This window comes from Sus scrofa, chromosome 2, assembly GCF_054392235.1.
Source record: "Sus scrofa isolate SSC_HxYL_T2T_F1_AM1 chromosome 2, Sscrofa_HxYL_maternal_Yorkshire_Landrace_v2.0, whole genome shotgun sequence".
Classification (NCBI taxonomy): Eukaryota; Metazoa; Chordata; class Mammalia; order Artiodactyla; family Suidae; genus Sus; species Sus scrofa.
The window spans coordinates 15760474-15786391 of NC_139384.1; the positions used below are offsets into that span (position 1 = coordinate 15760474).

The 25918-nt window shown below is 37.0% G+C and overlaps 3 protein-coding genes across 3 annotated transcripts; all 3 read right to left on the minus strand.

Moving 5' to 3' along the window:
- Positions 1–3395: 3395 nt before the first annotated feature.
- Positions 3396–4310, minus strand: LOC110259068 (olfactory receptor 4C11-like). Its single transcript, XM_021082359.2, has one exon. The coding sequence runs from the start codon at positions 4308–4310 to the stop codon at positions 3396–3398; it is 915 nt and encodes a 304-aa protein (XP_020938018.2).
- Positions 4311–14513: 10203 nt separating this feature from the next.
- Positions 14514–15457, minus strand: LOC110259078 (olfactory receptor 4C11-like). The gene has a single exon (XM_021082373.2). It carries the CDS (start codon positions 15426–15428, stop codon positions 14514–14516), a length of 915 nt encoding a protein of 304 aa, XP_020938032.2. The 5' UTR covers positions 15429–15457.
- Positions 15458–24484: 9027 nt separating this feature from the next.
- On the minus strand, positions 24485–25525 carry LOC110259081 (olfactory receptor 4C15-like). The gene has a single exon (XM_021082377.2). The coding sequence runs from the start codon at positions 25523–25525 to the stop codon at positions 24485–24487; it is 1041 nt and encodes a 346-aa protein (XP_020938036.2).
- Between the last annotated feature and the right edge of the window lie 393 nt (positions 25526–25918).

Genomic DNA, 25918 nt, shown 5'->3' on the forward strand with positions numbered 1-25918 from the left:
GTTCTGTCAATTTTCTACTGCATGGCAAGGTGACCCAGTTATACATACATGTATACATTCTTTTTTCTCACATTATCATGCTATATCACAAGTGACCAGACATAGTTACAGTGATATATTTTATTGAGTAACATTTTGAAGTTCATACTACCTAGTTTTTTGTTTGTTTGTTTTGCAAAACTCCTAAATACCCTGGCTCCTTCCTTACTTCTTCAGAGCAGTCTCCCTATCTTCTAGGCTTAAGTCCTCCTCAGTTCTGTACACCAAATAAAACATAATTCTCAACTTTCAGATTGTGCTCTTTTTTTTTCTTCATTTGTGCTTGGAGTAATCCTTCCCTCTTTCTTCATTATTCCTTCTTAAAGTCATTCACCACCCAATTCACTTTGTCATTTTCCCTGTTTATAAATAATTGTACAAATTTTTGTCCATTTAATGTATGTTTTATGTCAGTGAAAAAAATACGTCTCTACTTGGAGTAATGTACAATCCCTTTCTAAAAGAAGATGAATTCTCTTGAATTCCAGTGTTAGTACAAAGTATTTATGAATTAACATTTCTTAAGTAAAAAAAGTTAAAGCTGAAATTTTGACTAGACACAATAGATATGCAATTAGCAACCTCGCTCCAATCACTCTGTGCCTGTCTCCAAACCAAAGGAAATAATAAAAATAAGCATCCTACAACTAGACAAAGGATATAAATCTAGTCAGAGTATAAAGTGGGAGAGTGGTTTGTGAGAACAACCTTGGGAAAAATCACTGTAGAGGTGTGCCCGGTCTTTATCCCAGACTTTATGTGTGTGTGTGTTTGTGAGTGTATGTGCGTGTGTGTGCAGTTGCGTGCTATTCTGAGAGCCTAGCATGAGGTCCTCCATATTGGTGGGTACAAGGGACTGAGATCAGAAAGGTCTAGGCAGGAAGGAGACTGACTTACTGGTGGAATCAGGCTAGTGTGGGTCATTGATGTCAGCCTACATTAACAGTCTTTCTGCATTAATAGTGTTCCTTAGGGCAGAGATGCATGGATGTTTCCCCACAGACTGCCATTGTGGAGCCATACATGGCTATTTTTTTTTTTAGGGCCACATTCGTGGCATATGGAGGTTCCCAGGCTAGGGGTCCAATTGGAGGTACAGCTGCTGGCCTACACCACAGCCACAGCAACACAGGATCCAACCTACACCACAGATCACGGCAATGCCAGATCTTCAACCCACTGAGCAAGGCCAGGGATCAAACCTGCAACCTCATGGTTCCTAGTCAGATTTGTTTCTGCTTTGCCACGATAGGAATGCCTTTCTTTTTTTTTCTTTCTTTTTCTTTCTTTCTTTTTTTTTTTTTTTTTTAGGGCATGCATGAATTTTTGAAGGACCAAACCAATAGAGCCACGTAGTAGAGTGCAGAATTTTTAAAGTAATCCCTGGCTTTCTAAGGGCTAAGCAAGGAGTCACTAATGATTATAAGGAATAGACATTTTCCTTCTAGGTCAAGAACACCAGGATGAGAGGACCTATAAAAAGTCACCAAAAGGAAAGAAAATAAAAAGCTTTCGACACCCCTCAAGCCCAGAGACAGTAAGCCAGGTTGTTAAGACACCAGGTCAATAAGACTTTTGTGTCCTTTGACTATTTTTCTAATTAGCCTTTGTCTAAAATCTAAGTGAAACTGGGTTCTGTATTACCTATTAATGAAAATAAAATTCTTGGGTTTTCATCTAGGCACAGGCAAAAAATAAAATTTCCCCAATCTATTAAACTCAAAGAGCGAACAAGAGATAAGAATTAAAGTTTTATTTGGATTATGTCTTTTTACTTAAGAACCAATTACACTTAAATATAATCCTTATAGGACCAGATTCAAATACTTTAAAAATAGAACCATTAGATATAAAATTAGAAAAATCAGGAGGTTTATTTGGAGGGAGTGTGAAACAAAATTGCCACTTGTAAATATGATATTGAGAGCTCTGATAAATGTCCCTTATGGTCTTAAACAGTTTTTTTTTTTTTTCCTGCCACCACTTTCTATATCAGAACAATTAGGGATCTTTGGTGCAACACGATAACATTTTGTCTTCACTTGATAGAAATGCTTCACATACTTATGAAGTTCATTGTGTTCTTTTCTCAATTGCCTGCATCATTAAAGGAATATTCTTGTTGCCAATTTGATAGGAATTATAAACTTGGGTACTGAAAAAAAAGATACCATTTAATTATGAGATTATAAGGTGATGGTAGTGGTGCTGAGTGGGTATTATACATACAGACTCGGCTATTTTCAAAAGTGAGAATACACAGTTTTTAAAAATAGCATATACAGCTGAAGGGCCAAACTTGAGAAGCACTAGAACTGACTTTTTGATTTCAAATTCTCCCAAGAAATCTGGATTTTTGAGTTTTTGGATGTTATTGGGAAGTGAAAAAAAAAAGCTTATATCCCAATACTCTAATAAACATAATACCCAAGGAAGCTTAATAATACAGGAATATATTGAAATTTCATTTTTTTTCCTGCAAATGTTCATATACCCAAAAGTGATTCTCAAAATATATGGAAGATAAACATCCTTCTCTCCCACTTGGATAAAATGACCACTACTTTTCACATTTTCTCCCTTCAACACGAATTGTTTTCTGTCCTCCTTCCTTCCCTTTACTTCCTCTTCTGCAAATTCCTGTTGCCAAACTCTCGTACTTCCCCTTCTCTCTCCTTTAGGAAGAGCAATGTGAAAGACTCTGAAGGGCAATCGACTGGCTAATATTTCCTACAAAGTCAAATATAAGACTCCCCCCCCCAGCCTCACTCTGCCTAGAACTTTGAGAGGTTTTCCAAGGATAGTCTAGGTTTTCACTGCTATTTCCAGCTTTTATTGGAGTTTGAGGGTCCATCAATGCAGATACACCACAGAGACAGGTTCAGGCATTAATTTCCAGAGCAATATTTTCTCAGTACATCTTCTCGAACCCTCAGATGGTCAGGACAGCAATTTTGATTCTGTAAGATTCCTGCCCCTTGTGGATTAACTCCTATGAGCACATTCATAAGATCTAGAATAAAATCTAGAAAAAGAATCAATGCGAACAGGCACAAACACTCATTATGTCAGGAGTACATTTCTTTTTGGAGAGATATCTCTGTAGATTACTACGTGAATATGGTCATATGTTGATAGAATTCAAGTTAAGAGTCATCGGAGAGTGTTCAAAATTGTTAATCATTCCTCTAGAATAAAGATATGATGTATCTATAGCTATATTTTTATCTACACATACATATTTCTTAATTCTTTGTTTCCCAACAAAAATATGTTATCGTTCCTGTTTATTAAACAAAGCTAATCTGTTAAGGAAATATACATTAGAATTCCTGTATATCATTTATTAACTGAAGTCACACGTTGCTACACCATACCTTTTTCATGGCACTTTTTACTTCTGCATTCCTTAATGTATAGATCAGGGGGTTGAGCAAGGGTGTCCCAATACTATAAAACACAGCCACCATTTTGTCTATTGGAAATGCGATTGGCGGGCGTGTGTATATGAATATACATGGGCCAAAAAATATGACAACCACAATAAAGTGGGAGGCGCATGTGGAAAGGGCTTTCCGCCTTCCTTCTGCAGTGTGGTTTCTCAGTGAGTGCAAGATGACAACATAGGAGATAAGCAAGATTATGAAACTCACCATGCATATGGCTCCACTATTAGAAACAACTAACAAATTTATCACGTATGTGTCCATGCAGGCAAGTTTCAACAAGGGCTGCAAGTCACAGAAATAGTGGTCAATCACATTGGGGCCACAGAAGGTCAATCTCAAAGCCAGGAAAATCTGTGCTGAAGAGTGGATACAAGATCCCACCCAGGCCAGTTTCACCAACGCACCACAGACTTGCCGGCTCATGATGGTTGTGTATCGCAGGGGCTTACAAATGGCTACGTAGCGATCAAAGGCCATGAGGATGAGCACAAAGATTTCCATGCAGCCAAAAAAATGGCTTGCAAAGACCTGGGTCATGCACTCGTTGTAGGAAATGGTCTTTTTCTGAGAAAGGGCATCCACAATTAACCTGGGGGCTGTGGTTGTAGAGAAGCAGGCATCAGCAAAGGCCAGATAGAATAGGAAGAAGTACATGGGACTCTCAAGTGTCTGGCTGGTCTTAATAGTCACTACAATGAGAAAGTTCCCCAACAGTGTTGCAAGGTATAGAATCAAAAAGACTCCAAATATTGCTTTCTGCTGTCCTGCATCCTGTGTCAATCCAAAAAGAATGAATTCGGTCACACTGTTATTCATTGACATGCCAATGGTTGTAGGTAAGATGCCATTGACAAAGGCTCAATCTGCCGAGAGGAAAAGTGACATCTTGGAAAGATCAGTGGGTTGCACTGTATTCCTTGTGTTTCATGCACTGTTACCTCCAGCCACCTTTAATCTCCTATGAATCTTTGGAAATTTGCAGATGTCCAAGCTCCTCCCAGATCCATCTGTTGGTTCAGAAAAAGGTTGCCTTGGATCAAGGTCTTTGTATTTTGAGAACAAAAGGTAAATTCCTTTAAAAATGTTTATTACAATGGAGATTGAGAACTGCGTAAAGAATATTTCCCTTGATCAAATGACTTAAACACTTTAAAATTTAGCCTTCATATAATAAATGGAGTGCTAATACGTGCCTTATCTTAGTCTGAGTTTTCCTAAAAAATTTTTAGGAAAAAAATTAAAATATAAAAATATTTTATATCTATCTATCCACATATATTTCAAGTATTATGCAACATTTCTGTGTTTTTAGAAATAATAATAGCACTATTCCAATATGATTAAACATGGATATTATTGGAGAAACACTCTTGAAGAAAATATTCTCAGTTCAGTTTATTCATTTTTCTATCTTTTATCTCTGATCCTATCTGGATCTTGGATGAAATATGTTTTAAACATCTCCCCTCAGATTTAATATGATCATTTGTTGCCTTTGTTATTATTTTTAATACTTTTATGGCAGTTTAGGTTTATGGCAAAAGTAAGAGGAAGGTACAGAGATTTCCCACATAGTCCCTTCCTCACACAGGTATAACCTCTGACACATTATCAACATCTCCCAGCAGAGTGTGTGTTTCTTCTAACTGATGATCCTACACTCAGATCACAATCACCCAAAGTCCATAGTTTACCTTAAATCTCACACTTGGTGATGTGTATTCCATGGGTTTGGATAAAAGTACAATGGCTTGAATCTATTATTTTAATATCATAGAGAGTAATTCCAGTGCCTTAAAGAGGGATTACATTTATATCCCCAAAACATAGAACAGAATATTTCCTTTCAAGCATTATTTACTACTCATTAGATTCTAAATAAAATGTCTCACACACTTATCCAAAGAAAAAGAACACTTCGAGAAAGATATTTCTTTGGGTTCACATGGTGAGAATTATTAGCTCAAACCTACTACCATGTCAGGCTGACATTCCATAAACATCGGTATTACGAATGCCCAATAGTAGAGTTGTTTAGATGGGCCCTCGCAGGCCTAGTCTATGTTTCTAAAGAGAAAGAAAAAGACCCAGTTTCAGATATTTCCTCTTCTCTTCATTCTTTCCACCCTTCTTGTTTTACCTCCTTGCTATCTCTTGCAAAGGAATAAACTATGTTGAATCATAAATGTAATGCAAGGGCTAATAAGGTTTTCAAATGCAATGGCCAGAAACCTCGCTGTGGCCCTCAAAGTCCTCTAACTCCATGCCATCACCTTGTTTTCCATGTTTCTTCCCACGGTGTCTGTTGATGCTTGTCCTAACCAAGTTAACACTGTCGAATAACTCGCTAATGGCCAACCAATTTAAAGTGTGTGTGCGTGTGGGTGGATAGGTGTTGCCTATGTGTACATGTTTACTGAATTATGCAATCCCTAATTATAGCCTTATCTCATTTTTCTTTACTATCTCTTTATTTGATTTTGCCATTTCCTAATGCAAGTTCATTTTATTCTTTTTCATGAAGTTTAGGCTAAGCTTGGAGGCAGGGTTTAACAGAGAGTAATTACAGAGGAACCAGGACCAGAACTCAAACCTTTGTGCTCATGGCAATCTCTCTCTAACATGCCACCCTACACTCCCTTGCAAAGCACTAGGCTCCAACCATCAGGAGGGAGTCAGCATACGCCTGGAAGTGATAAGCCGGCAAAGAAGAAAACCCCTGACACATTCCATGTATGTCCTGACTCTCAGATGTATGCAAACATCAGGTTGGGTCAAACAAAGAGATCATCATTTTTTTTTTTTTTTTTTGTCTTTTTGCTATTTCTTGGGCCGCCCCTGCGGCATATGGAGGTTCCCAGGCTAGGGGTCCAATCGGAGCCATAGCCACCGGCCTACGCCAGAGCCACAGCAACGCGGATCCGAGCCGCATCTGCAACCTACACCACAGCTCACGGCAACGCCGGATCGTTAACCCACTGAGCAAGGCCAGGGACCGAACCCGCAACCTCATGGTTCCTAGTCGGATTCGTTAACCACTGCGCCACAACGGGAACTCCGAGATCATCATTTTTTATGTATATTTGAAAAATAGTAGGGAAAGAAGAGGCAATATAGAGATATGTGAAATATGGCAGGGATCAGAGAAAAAGGGAAAAATATGATTGTGGAAAAAAGCCTGAGAAGGAAGAAGAATCAGGGGATGAAACAGGGAAAAACACCCAATGCCAAAGTGAGCAAAGACCCATGTTAGGGATAGAGAGGAGTTTGCCCTAGGATTTCATTAGCGAGTTTGTTTCCTTCTCTCCCACTCCTCTTTTTATCCCTTACCCCAGTCTCAGAAAAAGAAGGTAATCCGAGGCTGTGAGGAGGGATGATGGTGGGTCCCGGACATTGAATGTAAGTAAGATAAGATCAGGAAAGTCAGTATCAGAGTACCAAAGACTCACTGTGTCAGCAGTGTCAATGCATACTCATTGCATATCATCAACATGCACCCCATCCTTTTCCTGTCATTGCGCTTTGCAAACAAGACATCTGCAGGTACAGAATAACATAATTCTGCTTTATTCAATATACCCCCTTTTTTTTTCCAATAAGAATAGGCTGGAGCCAGTGCTGTATCAAGAAGAGACCAGTAGCAGCTGGGGAACCTTGAAACTTCAGAATTTTATCATGGAAGGAAACATTTTTCTTGAACTTCATCTTTCTCAGGAGACAGAACTGGATAAAAGCAACTGTCCTAAAAACCCAGTCTTGAATGAAAAGCAAGAAAATGGAAATGGTTCAGTTGGGCTAGAAAACTTACCTTTTCTCTTTATAAAAGAAATGACCTCCAAGTGGGAGCTCACAGCTTTTATTCTTTCAATTCAGATTTACTCTGAAGATGAATCCTGTGCAGGGTTTGCAGTGTGTAAACTGTACTTCAAAAGGATCCACTCTGTTTTCTGCTGCAAGATCTATGGGGAGAGAGGATACTCCATACACAGCCAGCCCTTCCTAGAAGGCCTTGTTAGACTCTTTAAAAGGGTCCGTAACACTGGCAGAAAGTTTCTTCTGTTTTTAGAAATTTCTAGAATGAATAGGAAATATCTCCACTATACTGTGTTAGGAACCTCTCTAAATAGCCACTTCTATTATCCCAAATCATTCCCTGGCAGAGCATGTGAATTAAACATTCCTCCTTCCTCCATCAGATATTTATAGGAATTTCATAAAAAGTTCACAAATGTCCAGTCTTTGGAGGAACAAAGAGTCCACCCTTCCCACCCAACCCTGAAGGATTTGCTAAATGAGCTACTTAGTTCAGTTAATCCAGAATCATAGCAAATGTAGGGATAATTAGTCCCAGACAAGGCTGCCAACAGGCAGATTCTGTCCACAGAGCCCTTGTCCCTCCTCTTCATTCCTAAGGGACAGATGCTTCCCTTTCAATTACCAAAGCCTCCACCCGTTCACCCTATTCCAAGAAAAAACACACTTTCAAAGTCTATTGAGGTATGGAACACTAAATGTCACCAAAGTTTCTGTCTTTTGAGTCAGATCTTTTCTAAGACAGACAAAGCTCTGAGCCCAGGTAAAGATTCAAATAAATGGTGTCTAATTGAATTCTAGCCTCATGATTTATGTTTCTGTGACTTTAAGCAAGTTTCTTAATTTCTCCTACTGCATAGTCTAGAAAATATTACTGTTAGATATAATAATTCTTATAAATCCTAATTATACTTGTAAAATATAAATAGGGACAATGAAACTTTACTAAGTAAAATTTCTACAATTTTTATAATAGTTTGAGGTCAGTTGGTCACTTTAGAGAAAGAGAGAAATGTAAATGAAGTATTTTTATATCAACTTCTTAAAGTATAATTTACATGTAATAGCACCATTTTAAAACATACAGTAGATGACTTCTGACAGATGTATACACTCCTATAAATACCACCACATGGTAGGAGATTATTAATTTTATTCTAGTCAAAGAATCAGATTTTGGCTTTTTGTGTGTTTTCTTCATATTTACATTCTATTTTTTTCCTTTTGCTCTTTATTATTTGGTATTGCTATATGGTTTTATATGAAGGAGCATCTTTTCCATGCCATTTTCCAACTTCTGATGGTTTTTATATTTCTGTAACCTTTTATTTATTAATGCAATAAGTATTTATTGACCAGGGTTATTCTAGGCACTGGAGATTTAACAATAATTCTTTTAAAGACACAAATTAAATTTAATTTGAATGAAAAATGTTTCTGTGGATGTTCCAGGGGCTTGGCATTAGGGGCAGAGAATGCTATTTATCTACTACAATCTATTTTCCCCTTGCTCTGCAGTAAGAGGGGGCTACCAGCATTCACAACCACCTGAGCACAGCCTGCTTTCCAGGGCCCATTTGCATCTAAGTGTAATTCTGTGACTAATTTCCCGACAGTTGGATTTACCGAGAAGGGATACACATTCACCTCCAAGCTGGAATCTAAAACAGTGAATGTGTATTTCCCAAATTGATTTTCCCTTCTTGAAGTCTGAAACCAAGTTGATAGTGTTGCAACCTTAGATGCAAGTGCCCTGTGGCAATGTTTCTCAAACTTTAATGTGCATATAAAACTCCGAGGGTCAAATTCAACTTATGATTCTTTAGGAATACAGTGTTTTATTAAACTGTTTTTATAAAACATTCTACACATGCGTTGATATATGTTCCTGAACAAGTAGACAAAAACCCACACATTTTTGGAGTTTACATTCTAGTAAGAATAGACAAGAAACAATAAATATTATAAAATGTTGGAAGATGAAAATTGCTATGTAAAAAGAGGGAAAAATGGAGTAAGATAAGAGGATCAGGAATGCTGTATTAAATATGGCCTAAGGCAGGCTTTATGGAAGAGAGATTAGAATAATGCCTTAAGGAGAGGAGGATATTAGCCAAGGATCTCCTGGAAGAGAATTTCTTAGCTGAAGCAAAGATCACAATATGAAATCCTGTGGTCAAGGAATTATAAGGAAGTCAGTGTGGCTGGAGCCAAAGGAGAAAGCGTGTAAATATTAGAAGAGGCCAAAGAGGCAACGGAAGTTCAGATCATTGTAAGGATTTTGTCTTTTATCCCAAGTGAAATGGAGCAATTTCAGGGTTTTAAGCAGAGACTATAACTATTTGACTATAGTTTCAAAAGTTGTTCCAGCTGCTGTGCTAAAAATGGACTTAGCAGAAGAAGAGTAGAAGGAGGAAGAATTTTAGAGCTTTTGGCTGTGATCTAAGTAAGAGATAATGACAGCTCCAACCAAGAAGTTAGTAGAATTAGTGGAAACATTATTATATTCTGCTTATATTATAGGCACATCATTTTATTTGTTTAACAAATTAGGTGTAGAGCTGTGATATAATCAATGTTTTTGACTCCATAATTTCTGCCTGGAAACTAGAAGGATAGAAATTCCTGGGGACAGTTACAGCTAGCATATGTTTTGGGTAAGAAGAATCAGACATTAAATATGAATATTCCTATCAGATTTATAAAGGAATATATCAAGCAAGCTGTTGAGTATACAACTCCAATATTCAAGGGAGAGGTCTGGAGTAGAGATATAAATGTATAGATATAAATGAGGTCCATTAGCATAGAGATGGAATTTAAAGTCTCAAGAACTTAATTTTATTTTAGTGTTTTAGTAAAACATATGAAATAAAACTTCTCCCTTAACTTTGGTACCCTAAACACATGCATTTTCAGAGAAATTTCAGCTAATCATAATTCAAAAAAAATAAATCTTCCTGATCATAACTGACCTTTAATAAACACTTTCCCCAGAAAATACTCCTAAAACTTGAAGCAAAATGCAATCTCCCCTCCATGAGCTCATCTCTATATGATATTGCTTCTCCTTATCTCTTTTTCCCTCTGTTTACATGTCAGTACTAAACTGTATTAGATAGCAATGCTAAACTTGTGGAAAAGCTGCCAAAGCAAGTAGTTTATGTATTTATGTATGCATTTATTTATACACACAGTAGTTTGCACCTTTTAATTCCCCACCCATATTTTTTCCCTTCTCCACTTCCCTTTGGTAACTACTATAACTCTGAATCTGCTTCATTTTTATTATATTTTGTTATATTCTTTCATTCATTTTATTTTTTAGAATCCACCTTAGTTATTCACAGATATGTTATTATTTTTGATGAAATTGTAAATGGGATTGTTTTCTTCATTACTCTTTCTAATAGACCATTGTTAACATATAGAAATGCAACAGATTTCTGTATATTAATTTTGTATCCTGAAACTACCAAATTCATTGATAAGCTTTAGAGGTTTCTTGTCGGTATTTTTAGGATTTTCTGTTTATATTATCATGTCAACTGCAATGACAGTTTTATTTCTTCCTTTCCAATTTAGATTCCTTTTACTTCTTTTTCTTGTCTGAATGCTGTGCCATGACCTCCAATACTTTGTTGAGCAAAAGTGGCAATAGTGGGCATCCCCGTCTTATTTTTTCTTAGAGAAAATGGTTTTAGCTTTTCACTGTATGGTGTTAGCTGTGGGATTATTACATATGGCTTTTATTACATTGAGGTATATTCCCTCTATGCCTCTTTTGGGAATAACTTATCATAAATGGATGTTGAATTTTGTAAAAATCTTTTTCTGTATCTATTGAGATGACCATATGATTTTTCTTGTTCAATTTGTTCATATGGTATATCACATTCATTGATTTACAGACATTGAACCATACTTGCATCTCTGGGATAAATCTCACTTGATTATGGTTTATGATCCTTTTAATGTATTGGTGAAATTGGTTTGCTATTATTTTGTTGAGTATTTTTGCATCTATGTCCACCAGAGATATTAGCCTATAATTTTCCTTTTTTGTTATATCTTTGCTGTTGGTATCACGATGATGATGGCCTCATACCATGTGTTTGGAAGTGTTCCTTTCTCTGCAATTATTTTGGAATAGTTTGAGAAGGACAGGTGTCAATTATTGACTAAATGTTTCATATAATCACCTGTGAAATCATCTGGTTCTGGACTTTTGTTTGTTGGGAGATTCTTTTAATTACTAATTCAGCTTCATTACTGGTAATTAGTCTGTTCATATTTTTTATTTATTCCAGTCTCAGTTTGGGGAAATTACACATTTCTAGGAATTTGTCCATTTTTTTGGCATATAATTGTTCATAGTAATCTCATGTGCCTTTGTGTTTCTATTTTGTTGGTTGTAACTTCCTTTTTATTTCTGATTTTATTGGACCCTTTCTCTTTTTCCTTGATGAGTTTGTCTAAAGGTCTGTCATATATATATATACATATTTTTTTATCTTCTTAAAGGTCCAGCCTTCAGTTTCCATGATTTTTTTCGATTGTTTGTTTCATTCCTTATTTCATTGTGTTCCTTCTTTGATCTGTACTATTTCTTTCCTTCTACTAAATTTGAGTTTTGTTCTTTTTGGAGATATTTTAGGTGTAAGATTAGGTTGTTTGTTTAGATCTTGTTTGTTCCTTCAGGTATGCTAGTTTTACTGAAAATATCATTCTTAGGAGTTCCTGTCATGGCTCAGAAGGTTAAGAACCCAACTAGTATCCATGAGGAGGTGGGTTCAATCCCTGGCCTTGCCCAGTGGGTTAAGGATCTGGTATTGCCATGAGCTGTGGTGCAGGTCACAGATGCAGCTTTGATCTGTCATTGCTGTGGCTGTGGTTGTGGCCAGCAGCTGCAGCTCCAATTTGATCTCTAGTCTGGGAACTTCTACATGTCAGAGATGCAGCCCTGAAAAGGAAAAAACAAACAAACAAACAAACAAACAAACAAAAAACCTAACCCTTAGAACTGCTTTTGCTATATCCCATGGAATTTGGATCTTTGTGTTTTTGTTTTCATTTGTCTTCAGGTACTTTTCAGTTTCTTTTTTTATTTTCTTTCATTGATCCATTTGCTGTGTAGTACCAAATTGTTTAATCTCCATATGATTGTGTTTTTGCAGTTTTTTTTTTCTTACAGTTGATTCCTATCAATGCTTATGTTACAAATTAAGAAATCCCTGCCTCATAATCTATAGAATTTGTACTCGAAAAGTTTTCTAGGAAAGAATTTGAGTTTTAAATATATCTTCCAGGAGTTCCTGTCATGGCTCAGTGGAAATGAATCTGACTAGGAACAATGAGTTTGCAGGTTCAATCCCTGGCCTCATTCAGTGGGTTAAGGATCTGGCATTGCAGTGAGCTATGGTATAAGTTGCAGACACAGCTCAGATCTGACATTGCTGTGGCTGTGGTGTAGGAATGGTGGCTACAGCTCCAATTTGACCCCTAGCCTGGAAACTTCCATATGCCTTGAGTGCATCCCTAAAAAGCAATAAATAAATAAATAAATCTTCCAAACTTTTTTTTATTGAATTATAATTATCATACAATATCACATTAGTTTCAGGTATACAAAATTGTAATTCAATACTTTTATACATAATGAAAGATCAACCAATAAGACCAGTTAACATCTGAAGTTGTTACAAATGGGAATATAATCAGATCTTCCAAACTTTATTATCAGAGTTTTAAAGTCCATCAGTGACATATTCCCAAGAAGGCAAGGTCATGAAAACATCTCAAAATGGCATTACATGGCATCATCTGCCACATATTATGGTCTAATCTTTAGATATGAAGGAAAATAATCTTTATATTTATTCTCAGAGAGAGGATCCATGCCCACTCTTCATAAATGGCTCCTATTGTCTATACTTATTAGTTAACAGTACCTGAACCAGAATATAAGTTTAACGATTTATGAAAAAATAGAAATTAAAACACCAAAATACTTATCCCAGTCACTGATCAATATCTTCCTTTCCAGGCAGGGCTTGTATAGGAAGCCCAATTACTAGACAAAGTTTGCTTGATCAATGTACAATTGCAATATCTGTAGACTGAAAAGTCTCTCCTTAGTCAGAAGTGTACATGTTAGGCAACTGGCCAGTCCAATCCACTAGTCAGTAAAACACTTCCATGCAATAGGACTATGGATTATATCTAATGAGACATTTAGCTTCTTTGATGTATTTTGTTCTGTGTTCCCAAGCTGGGAATCTCACTGTGGACATCGTCTCTTTGGATGGGTTGTTATGGCATTAGCTCTGTTTTATATGTGGTTGTTGCCTTTATATTATGATCTCATCCATGAGGTGCTAGTTTTTATGACTCACAATTTTATAAAATTGCCACTAATTCAACCACCAAAGATTAGGGAAGGACCCATGAACTTGAATTACAAAAGTAGGTACATATGTAAAACTAAGTAATACAAAAATAATGATGGACATGAAAAGTAAAAATATATTAATATACATAAAGATAAATTATGGATCATTACAATGAATATATTTTTTACAACTAGAATTGTCCTATTGGAATAGAAAGTGACGTTATTTCCCTGTACATAGGCAGGCAAATGAAAGGCCAATTTTTAAGGGTGTTACAAAGGGTAGATAAGCTTCAAATAGGGGCTTTACTAGTTGATATCTATGCTCCTTGTGGAGCATATGTTTCTGGGAGAGACTTGATGTTATTGACTCTTGCGCCAGAAAAGACATGATACAGACTCAGTAGCACCAGGGCTGATTTGCTAACAACACGGATGATGGAAATCAGAAACAAAGTACAAAACATGGATAAGAAGCATGAAAAAATAATAATGTACAAAACCGGAAACTTACAGAAACAGCAGGCTCTGGCTCACAAGCCTCAAAAGAACAAAGGTCTCAATGCAGAATGAGAGTGAGGAATGGGCTTGTGCTGCCACAAATATGGTGGTATTTCATATTCTCTCATTCTGTGTGACACTGGCTTCAAATAATTCAGATCTGTCATCTATATAGTCTACCTATCCCCTCAAACATCTCCTGGAAGAGGATTATATTGTCTACACTGGAAGTAGAACATTTTCTCTTTTGCATCTATCCAATTTTATTTAATGAATGACAGAATTAACAATTAGCATCTTCTGCTCTTTGCCATGTTGAGTCAGAGTTTGTTGCACCATAACTTTCTCATGGCATTTTTGACTTCTGCATTCCTCAGAGTGTAAATCAGAGGGTTGAGCAAAGGTGTCACAATAGTGTAAAACACAGCCACCAACTTATCCACTGGAAATAGAGTTAAAGGGCGAGTATATGTGAATATACATGGTACAAAGAATAAAATGATAACAATAATGTGGGAGGTGCAGGTGGAAAGGGCTTTCCGCCTTCCTTCTGCACTCTGATTACTCAGAGAATGTAAAACAAAAGCATAGGAGATAAGCAGCATTATGAAACTCATCATGCATATGGCCCCACTGTTAAACACAATGAGTAGGTTGATGACATATGTATCCATGCAGGCAAGTTTCAACAAAGGTTGCATATCACAGAAATAGTGATCGATAACATTGGGGCCACAGAAGGGTAATCTCAAAGCCAAGAAAATCTGTGCTGAAGAATGGATGCAAGACCCCACCCAGGCCAGATTCACCAGTATAACACAGACACGTTGGCTCATGATGGTTGTGTACTGCAGGGGCTTACAAATGGCCACATAGCGATCAAAGGACATAAGGATGAGCACCAAGGTCTCCATGCACCCAAAGAAGTGAACTGCAAAGATCTGGCTCATGCATTCATTGTAGGAGATGACTTTCTTTTCAGATATGGAATCTGCTATCAATCTAGGAGCAGTGGTTGTTGAAAAACAGGCATCAGCAAATGATAAATAGAAAAGGAAGAAGTACATGGGGCTCCCAAGTGTCTGGCTATATCTTATGGTCATCACAATAAGGAAGTTTGCCAAGAGAGTCATGAGGTATAGAAACAAGAAGGTCGCAAATATTACTTTCCCCATTAGTACATCCTGTGTCAGTCCAGACAGAATGAACTCATTCACACTGCTGTTCACCTGCATGGTTATGGTGAATGTAGAACAGATACAGCTAAGCGGTTCATCTGTAAAGAAAAATGGGGAAATTGTGACTTGGCAGTGGCTTTGAATTACAATTTTTAAATTTCTAATTCCATCAACACGTATAACTCAGTGTTACTAATTTTTTTTTCATGTATTATATTCACTTTAAAAAAACAGTGACATTTATCTTTAACCGTAGACATCCTTTCAAGGTATTCCTATGGGGACAAAAATCTGGGGGGGAGAGAGGAAGCCCTCAAGAGATTGTGCTCCAGGCCAAGGTCTGAGAACTAGTGACTTTGCTTTATGATCTTGAGCAAGTAACTTTAATGCCTTGAAGATTTTTCTTCATATGATGATTAGAGATTCTAATAGATACTTTATCAAGCATACGTATATGATATAAATGCATATATAATGTGTAGGCATCTCAGTTATTGACAAATGATATCCCTATATAATTTAGAAATAATACCTTTGCAGGTTTTTCTTGAGGAAGGACATTTCTTAATTTGGACTTCAATTTGCACCCATTATTCCTGACTTCTTCAGTATCTTGGTTAGATTATGCTTTAAGGAAAAATTTATTTTCCATCTTTAGGTTCATTAAAGCTGTAATTTTACCTTCATTGTCAGTTAAAGCATATGATATATTTGAGTAAATCATTGAAGCTAGAAAAATTGAGGAAATTTGCTATATATTTGAAATAATCCATAACTATGTTGGAAGCATGGTATGAAGTTTCACATCCTTTGGATCTGACCTATTGTTCCACTTCTAATATTTGGATAACCTGTGTAATGTTCCCTCTTATATCTGATTCTCCTACCACCATCATCCAGAGGTTTACCTTCTTCCAAATTTCATCTTTCTAAAACATAATTTTAAAAAGGTATTTCAGAATTTCAACATACAAATACTTCTCACTGTTCTACTTCATTCTTTGCATATGTAACACATCGAATTATAATACATATAATTTCAATCAACCTCTATGATTATAGTTTCTTATTTTCCTTTTTAATTTTTAAAAGCCTTTTCCATGTAGTTAATTATATCCATAATGTATCTATTTAGTGGGTATAGCTCAGTGGTAGAGCATTTGACTGTATAATGTATCTATTTAACAATTATAAATTAACATAGAAAAATAACATAAATTCTACCATTTATTTTTATTTGTTTTTTTTCAGGTATTTGTCTTAATAAAAATACTTTCAATAACAGCCTTTTGCTTATTTTAATAATTTCATTAAAATTTATGTCCAGGGAATTACTAACATAAATGTTGATATTTTCATAATTATTGACAACTATTCTCAAATAACCCTCCAGTTTGTTTGTTTCAATATTTATTGGGAAAAATAATTATAGAATGAGTATATTTACATACTAAAATGTCTGCAGTTTGAAGTAGATTATAGATGAGAAAAGTACGTTTCAAAAATTCATAATTAACTGAACCCATAGCCTAGAGGTAAATATCATTTCCTTACACATTCTGTATGAAAACTATTTATAAAATATATAAATATTTATTTTTATGTGCAAATTGAATAATTTTCCATTGTTTCTAAAACTATAGCCATATGGCACAAATTACAAATAAAAATCTAACTTGGGGAATTTTATTTACTTAACAGAATTAAACTTAGGATATATGCTTTTTGATTAGTAATAGAACATTTTTGTTATTTTGATTTCTTATATTTCATCTATTTTGAATTATGTATATCTCTTGTAAGTTAAAATTTTGACATCTTTAAGTTTTGAGCACTTTTTTTGTTTTTTTTCAATTTTATAAAATAAAATCTATCAATTTTGGGGAGTTCCCGTCATGGTGCAGTGGAAACAAATATGACTGGGAACCATGAGGTTGCAGGTTCGATTCCTGGCCTTGCTCAATGGGTTAGGGCTCTGGCATTGCTGTGAGCTGTGGTGTGGGTTGCAGATGTGGCTCAAATCCTGCGTTGCTGTGGCTGTAGTGTAGGCCGGCGGCTGTAGCTGCGATTCGACCCCTAGCCTGGGAACCTTCATATGCTGTGGCTATGGCCCTAAAAGGACAAAATACAAAAGACCAAAAAAAAAAAAAAACTATCAATTTTCTCTCCTGTTTTCATTTTAGATTTTAGTTTACTATTTAAATTTGGTAAATTAAATATTTAATTTTTTTTTTTCTTGCCATGCTCATGACCTGAAGAAGTTTCCAGACAGGGATCAAATCCAAGTCGCTGCTGTGACAACATCCTAATCCTTAACCACTAGACCAGGAAGGAACTCCTGGGAGATATCATATTTATTCTCTTATAGTATTTCTATGCCTTTTAAATTTAATGTCAAATGACTTAGAATTTATTTTAATGAGTTGTGAGATACATTTCCTAATCTGATTAGTCACCAATCAATTAGTAACCAATCAATAACACCATCAACTCTGTCATCATACGTGTACTAAGAACTTAGTTATATCTGGAGTCAACTGATAGGGCATGGAAAGATGCCCTCAGCCTCTTTAAAACCAAGATGGGGGGGTAACATATATCTAGGTAAGATCATTAGCTATATAAAAATTACACACAACTCTATGCGATAATACCAAGTGAATTTTGATTCCAATAGTTGAAGAATCCCTAGAGAATAAATCAATTGGACAGTGAAGTTCAAACATGAGAAAGAAGCGGAATTATGGATTTAAATGTGTTAAACAGAAATTTCCAACAAGGTTTTCTAAAACTCAAGTATTCAATAAGCTTATACTGAGTTTCCTTAAGCAGAATAAATATTTCAGTATCAGTAAGTCAAATCGTCCATTTACCTCTAATAAAGTTACTTCCTTGCAGTCAAATTAAAATAATGTTAGTGCAGTGTGAGAAATTAGAAATATTATAATCACAAGTTATGCTTGGCAATTCCAATTATTTCTAGTGACGATAAAAAAGAAAATAATGATCATTTAACTTTAATACGTTAGGTTTCCAATAAGGAATAAAGGCAAAATGGAGGTAGATTTTGGGGACAAGAGGAGCAATTTGGTGAGAAAAGTGATTAAATAATTTTTGAAGGGGAACAGCATGCATTTCTTCAAATAAAATAGATATCCTCTTCATAAAAAAACTAAACTACATGCTTGTTAAATAAAAAAGTTGTAAGAGGGAGTTCCCATTGTGGCACAGGGGCAACGAATCCAACTAGTATCCCTGAGGATGTGGGTTCGATCTCTGGCCTCACTCAGTGGGTCAAGGATCCAGCATTGCTGTGAGCTGTGGTGTAGGTCACAGACAGATCTTGGATTCTGTGTTGCTGTGGCTGTGGCATTGGGTGGCAGCTGTAGCTCCGATTTGACCCCTAGCAAAGGGAACCTCCATAGGCTGTGGGTTCGGCCCTAAAAAGCAAAAAAAAAAAAAAAAAAAAAAAAAAAAAAAATTTAAGAGGTAAGTTTGTGCACAGGAAATGGACAACCACAAAATCCAGAATCAGGTAATGCTATTTTGTTTTATTTTAAATAAGGCAAGAGAAGATTTGGAGATACAAAGACAGAAAAGCAGCACTTGACAAGTAGTATGCCTTAGGTCAGATCAACACCACCTCAGAATTTTATCATGGAATTCAGCCATTATTTCTAATTATTTCTATTATTTAATTATTTCTTATCTCTTTGATTTAGGAGGACGTCGCAGTAGTTGAGGAAGATATTTTCCCTTCCTTAACCCTTGAGTTTTGTTTTCACCTGAAGAAGTTTCAACCAATTCAAATATATTGGTAACAAAAGTCTTCTAATTTTCTCCCCAGAGAGACATCTAACATCTGTATCTACCCCTATTACTATGTGAATTTATATATATATATAGGAAAAATATTATTCTTATACAATAATCTTATTCAAACAAGTTTTCACCTGTGTTATTTCACTTGACCCATGCCTTTTTTTTTTTTTTTTTTTTTTTTGGACAAGGTATATGTAGCTATTTGCTTTGTTCTTTTCTAGGTACAGTTCTGTTCTTTTCTAGGTACAAGGTTTGACTTGTGATACAGAAAGTTCTACCTAAGACAGCTAAGTTAGAACTAGAGAAGGATTCAACTAGATAGCTTCTCCCTCTAGCATTCACTCTCCTTGTCATATAAAACATCACATCCAAATTACCAGGTAGATTGTATCTCAGAAAAGAGAAAACCTGAACAATCATAGAAGGATGACAATTGATACCTTAAATTTCAATCCTGACTCCAAAATCAAGTTATTTAAACTGCATGTTGAGATTAATGGCAAAGCAGAAAAACAGCTGCCTAAATGAGTTATTAGGGAAGAGGAGGAAAGAAGCAGAGATGAAATGAAGTCAGAGCAGGAGGGAGTGAAAGTGAATAGATACCAGGGAAGGCATCCAGGACAGGATCCAGGAAGGTAAACAAAAAATGTTAGAGGGTGGTTTTACCCAAGATTTTATCACAGAGTTCAGCTTCTTTCTCCCTGCCCCACCACACCAACACTTGCCCCCTAAACCTGAGAGGGACTGTGGGAGGGAGGGGGCCATAGGTCAAGGGTGGTGAAGGGTCTTGGAAACCCAGGTGTGTAGAAGGTGCAGCCTTTTTTATACTCTGTCCCAGAAATATTACCACTGACCTAAAACATCAAAGGAGGGCATCCCTGAGATAAAAACTTATGGCAAGCTGGCCTCGGTGCCATTTATGCATCCTCTGTGTGCAGCGATGCATTTGAGAGAAAGCCCAGCTTTGGGCTGGGCTCAGGGAAGGCTTAGGAACCCTGGAGCACCTTAACTCTTCACTGGTGGATATACTCACCAGGAGCTCCAAGCTTGCTAGAATAAACACCGAGTACAGTTTCCATTAGATCAATCTTGAAGAGGCAATTAGAAGAACACATTTCAGACAGACTGCAACACTTACCTCTTACGATCAAATAGATGACTTCCAATAGAGTAGATTTTTCCTATCATAACCTTTCATTTACTTAGAAGGGGAATTATATGAATGAAGCCTGAATAAAACACACCAAATACACTTCATTGAGATTGATCAGTAATTTCTATCACAAGAGGTTATAGAAGATCAGGTTTTATGGGGAAAATGAACTATGCATGTGGCCATACTTCTCACAGTTCCTCCCCAGAAGTACTGAATTAGACAAAACAGTGAGGTCTATATAGGAACAGAGAGGAGGGTATTTGGAGCATATTTCTTAATTCAGTTCTTGGAAACATTATGGAGAAAATCACTTCTGCATTCTAAGACAGAAATGCCTCTGAAGCTAGCTCTCTTCCTACAGTACCTCTTTTGGAAAATCATGAGGTAAGTGTTTTCTTTTTACTGCATTGGATATTTATAGTAATTTCCACAAAAGGTTGCAAATGACTAAGGGTGGCCTTCAGCCTCAGACGTTTCCAGGAAACTAGTTCTCCCAAACCAATCCCAGAAGATATGCCATGAGCTACCGTGCTCAAACAGTCCAAGGGCAAAAGCAAATCTTGGGGCCAATTAGTTAAATTTCAACTCACGTGACTTGGTGTGAAGAAACTGTTCCCTTCTCTGTAAGATTTCCTTAAGCCCATCTCTTCTGCAGGCCTGGGAGTCTTTCAACCCAGTTAATGAAATATGTATAGTAAATTAGCCCTGGCCTCACTACTTTTCTACTATATGAATTTACATAGTTTCTCAACATCTTGATTTTCCCATTTTCTCTTTGTTAAATGTCACGTAGTAATTAAATATATATTTAGTTTAGCGTTATTAATATTCAGTTTTTAATCAATGTAGATAGGAAGACAGGAAAGAAGGAAAATGAAAGGAATTATTGAATACCTGTCTTCTTCCTTCTTTCCTTCCTCCATCCTTCCTTCCTTCCATCCTTTCTTTCTTTCCCTTCCTCCCTTCCTTCCTTCCTTCTTTCTTTCATGGCCACACCTAAGGCATATGGAAGTTCCCAGGCCAGGGGTTGAATCTAAGCTGCATCTGTGACCTATGCCACAGCTATGGCAAAGATGGATCCTTTAAAAAACTATGCCTCTGCAGCGACCAGACCCACTGCAACTGGATTCTTAACTCACTATGCCACAGTGGGAACTCTTTCTTTATCTTCTCAAATATATATGTCCTTCCACTTATAGGAAAGGTTTTGAATGGTTGCAAGCTATTAAAGAAGTGATAGATTGCATTACGAAAGTACTTTTCTACCTGGGAGAACATCTTACGACCACACTCTGGTTTAAGAGTTTCTTGCAAGGTATGACATTCCTTGCTAGGTACCTTCAGTGAGGGCGAAATGAGAGGTCCAAGGTAGAGATGAAAGGAGAGAGGGCAAGAGAGAAATTGCAGTGGGAGAATGCCATGAAAAGATTGCACCACACTTCCCACTTTTGCTGAAGGTCTAGTGGCAACCAGCAAGCCCAAGCATCACTGAGAAAATTTGTAGAGAAAAACATACCCCAACACCTGGTTTTTTTCATTACAAGTGAACTGGAAGGCTCTGAGGAAGGTTTTTGGTGTGTCATTTAAAGTCTTTGAGCCTCAGCTCCCCCATCAATTAAATGGGAATATAAAGACTTACCTTTTAAACCTTCCCCAAAATATTAAGATATATAACATATGAAAAGAAAGAATCCCTATCTCAGAGAAAGTACGGAAGATATATTTATGCATTTTTTTAAAATCTTCCTTAGACATTAGAGACAGAGAAAGTGAATTAACTCACTAAGGTTACTTGGCTAGTTAAAAACAGAACTGAGTCTATTGAGTTCCCATCGTGGTGCAGCGGAAATGAATCCGACTGGGAACCACGAGGTTGTGGGTTCGATCCCTGGCCTCACTCAGTGGGTTAAGGATCCGGCGTTTGCCAAGAGCTGTGGTGTAGGTCACAGATGTGGCTCAGATCTGGCGTTGCTGTGGCTGTGGTGTAGGCGGGCAGCTATAGCTCCGATTCGACCCCTAGCCTAGGAACCTCCATATGCCTTGGGTGCAGCCCTAAAAGACAAAAAAGACGAAAGAAAGAAAAAAAAAAAAAAAAAACAACTGAGTTTAGACTCCAAACCTCTTAACTACTGTTATGAATCTAAATCTCTTTAATTTTAATATGATATTCACAGTAATATCATAAGATTTCCTAACCTAGAAAACAAGAATAGCAACAAAAGAGTTAAACTGCATTAAACTTCCCAGTCACAGAGCCCTAAATTAACACCCTGCCTTTGAAGGATTATGTAAGCTCTTTAGTTCTTGTGGGAAGGAAAATTGCAAAGAGCAATTTCAAAGGAGACCATTGAACTGGACAAAGGCAAAAGGTGAGTCAGTGATCTCTGGAACTTCCTTCAATGTTTGAGTCTACCGATTCTGAGTTTATTAAAATTAATTGTAAACTGAATGATTGGATTACCCAACTGGAATCCTAGTTTTGTTATACCAAGGCCAAGGTCTTACTGAAGGCAGCTGACAATGGTTATTTCCTCATGGAAACTGTGGAAGTAGGGGTAGAGGACCACTGAGGTTTCCATCATTTCTGAGTTTATCACTGTCTCACATTCAGTCTTAGGATGAACTCGGGCTCTAGTTTAAACTCTGTTCAGTTAAAGTTGTATCTTACTAAGGTAAGGTGCCCAGTGAATAATACAGATACTCTGGCCAGATTAAACCCACTATAAAATTCAAGCTTGTGGTCATAGAAAATTTTATTGGAATCAGAAATACTTTCAGAATAAAAGTCAGACCACTGAAAGTAATATTTAATTTTGTAGGGAGTGGAAGGAAAATTTGAGAATAAAGAATGAGAAAAAGAGGAGTTCCCATTACGGTGCAGCAGAAACAAATCTGACTAGGAATCATGAGGTTGTGGGTTTGATCCCTAGCCTTGCTCAGTGGGTTAGGGATCTGGCATTGATGGTGAACTGTGGTGTAGGTCGCAGATGCACTTCAGATATGGTGCTAATGTGGCTGTGGCTGTGGCTGTGGCATAGGGCGGCAGCTGTAGCTCCGATTAGACCCCTAGCCTGGAAACCTCCATATGCCACAGGTGCGGCCCTAAAAAGCCAAACAAACAAACAAAAAAAAAAAAAAAAAAAAAAAAAGAGAGAGTGTATAGAGAAAAAATGGTTTCATTTTCTATTTGAATTTGTGTATATTATATTTAGAATTTTGGTAGGGAAATTAACTAGAATACAGAATGTATTTTAAATACTCTGGTCTGTGTTATATCAAAGCATGACTTAGAGGTATCATCAGAATCAAAGGACTAATATCAGCAATAATTTTACTACTTTGACAAAATTGAAATATTACTGTTATTGTTAAAGATAATGTTTGATTTTGGATATGGGAAGGTATTTCATTTATTCATTTATTCAGCAGATCTTTACTGAGCTCCTACACCAGGCTGTTCTGGTGACACATCAATAAACAAAAGAAAAAATAACATCCCACGTCCTCCCTTGCATTCTATGAGAGAAGGCAGACAACACCAATAATAATGTCAACAAATTATGCAGTATATCAGCAAGTGGTGAGGTCTCTCTAAAAATAAAGTGTAGCTGGGGAGAGGGTTTATGAAATCCAAGGTGTGAATTGCTGTTTTAAAATATGTAGCCATGTGATACAAGGTGCAGGGGAGCTTCTGTGAATAGTCTAAGCCCTTCCATTCCTGAATCATGATTTTTTTCCATCTGTTGCTGAAATTGCATTCTAAATATAATTTTTAATGTTAAAATTATCTCCACTTTTAATCTCTAAGATAGTTTTGTCTTCCCTCCACAAAGGTTTTCCAAAGTGTCAAATGAGTGGAAAGAGGTCTGATAGTTAATGTCTGTTTATTGTTTTTTGACTTTCAGATTCCTAATGAGCATAAAATTCAATCCTTTTAATTTTCGTATGAGGATACTGAGTTGTCAAGTCGGAGTTCATAACTAATCTAAAGTTGAAACACCATGTCCTGACCCTTTTGTTCATGCTTTTTATACTACCTTACTTTACCACCTGCCCAACCAGGCCCATCTGCATAAAGTTTTTGTCTAACATGAAAATTCAACTTTTTTTACTTTTTTCCTCAAACTTGAGTGTTTTATTTCTCATTAGAAACCACCATTATTCTGTGCCACACTTTCTTCATAGCACTTTTCACTTCCTTGTTCCTGAACGTGTAAATCAAAGGATTGAGCAAAGGAGTCAGGATGGTGTAAAATAAGGCTACCACCTTGTCAAAGGGGAAAGCAGAGGGAGGTCGTGCATACACAAACATGCAGGGGACAAAGAATGCAACCACAACAGCAACATGGGTGCCGCAGGTGGAGAGGGCTTTCTGCTGCCCCTCAGTACTGCGGGTTCTCAGAGACAGCAAGATGACCCCATAGGAGACAAGCAACAAGGAGAAGATTAGGATGCAGATTAATCCACTGTTGGTGACCACCAAAAGCCCAAAGAAACGGCTGTCAGTGCAGGCAAGCTCCAGTAATGGGTACAAGTCACACATGAAATGATCAATGACATTGGGGCCACAGAAGGGCAGCTGGACAGTGAAGAGAATTTGTATCGTCGAATGCAGGAAGCCCCCTGCCCAGGCTACACCCATTAGAATGCCACAGAGCCTCCGGTTCATGACAGATGCGTAGTGCAAGGGTCTGCAGATGGCCACATAGCGGTCATAGGCCATGGCAGTGAGGACAATCACCTCCACTCCAGCAAAGAAGTGTTCGGCAAAGAGCTGGGTCATGCAGCCTTCAAAGGAGATGGTTTTCCTCTCATAGAGAGAGTCTACGATCATCTTTGGGGCAATGACGGAGGAGAAACATGCATCCAAGAAGGACAGAAAAGCCAAAAAGAAGTACATGGGGGAGCCCAGGAGGGCTGGGCTGCTGCTGATGGTCACCACAATCAGTAAGTTGCCCACAACAGTTGCAATGTAAATAAACAAAAATACGACAACTATTATCTTCTGAACACTTGGATTCTGGGAAAGCCCCAGGAGGAAAAACTCAGTTACGAAGCTTTGGTTCTGCATATTTTCCAAGCAAAAGGGGAAAGCTGCCAGGATGAGCAGGTAGAATTTACAATTATGTGAAAAAAAAATCTGTCGCAGCTGAGTTTGTGATATTATCATAGTCATCCAGTTGGTGCATTCACATAAAAAAAAATATTTTACATGCTTATGCTTCTCTGCTCATGGAGAACATGAAATTAGAAACTATTTTTTAGGGTGGTAGCAGAATATTAAGAAGAATTGAGGTACAGATAGATTATTAAATACTCGAAGCCCAACCTTCATTGAAGGGGAAGGATAGGGATGTGTGGTAGGGATAAGAAAGATTTTTCATCTCGATTGCCAACTCTAATCACCTAGTAGTGGTTTCCTGGAGTGAATTGTGAGACGGATTCTGAAGCCACATCCAAGTTCTGAGGAAAGGAGGGTGGCAGTTTATTGATCACACTCTCCATGTGCGTGAAAAGGGAGCAAAGATGACTTGCATGCCACCCCTGACCAGGAAACTTCCTTATCTAC

What these genes read in the sequence shown, in the direction of transcription:
- LOC110259068 (XM_021082359.2), bottom strand. Translation starts at nt 4,310, where the DNA reads ATGTCAATGAATAACAGTGTGACCGAATTCATTCTTTTTGGATTGACA.
- LOC110259078 (XM_021082373.2), bottom strand. Translation starts at nt 15,428, where the DNA reads ATGCAGGTGAACAGCAGTGTGAATGAGTTCATTCTGTCTGGACTGACA.
- LOC110259081 (XM_021082377.2), bottom strand. Translation starts at nt 25,525, where the DNA reads ATGACTATGATAATATCACAAACTCAGCTGCGACAGATTTTTTTTTCA.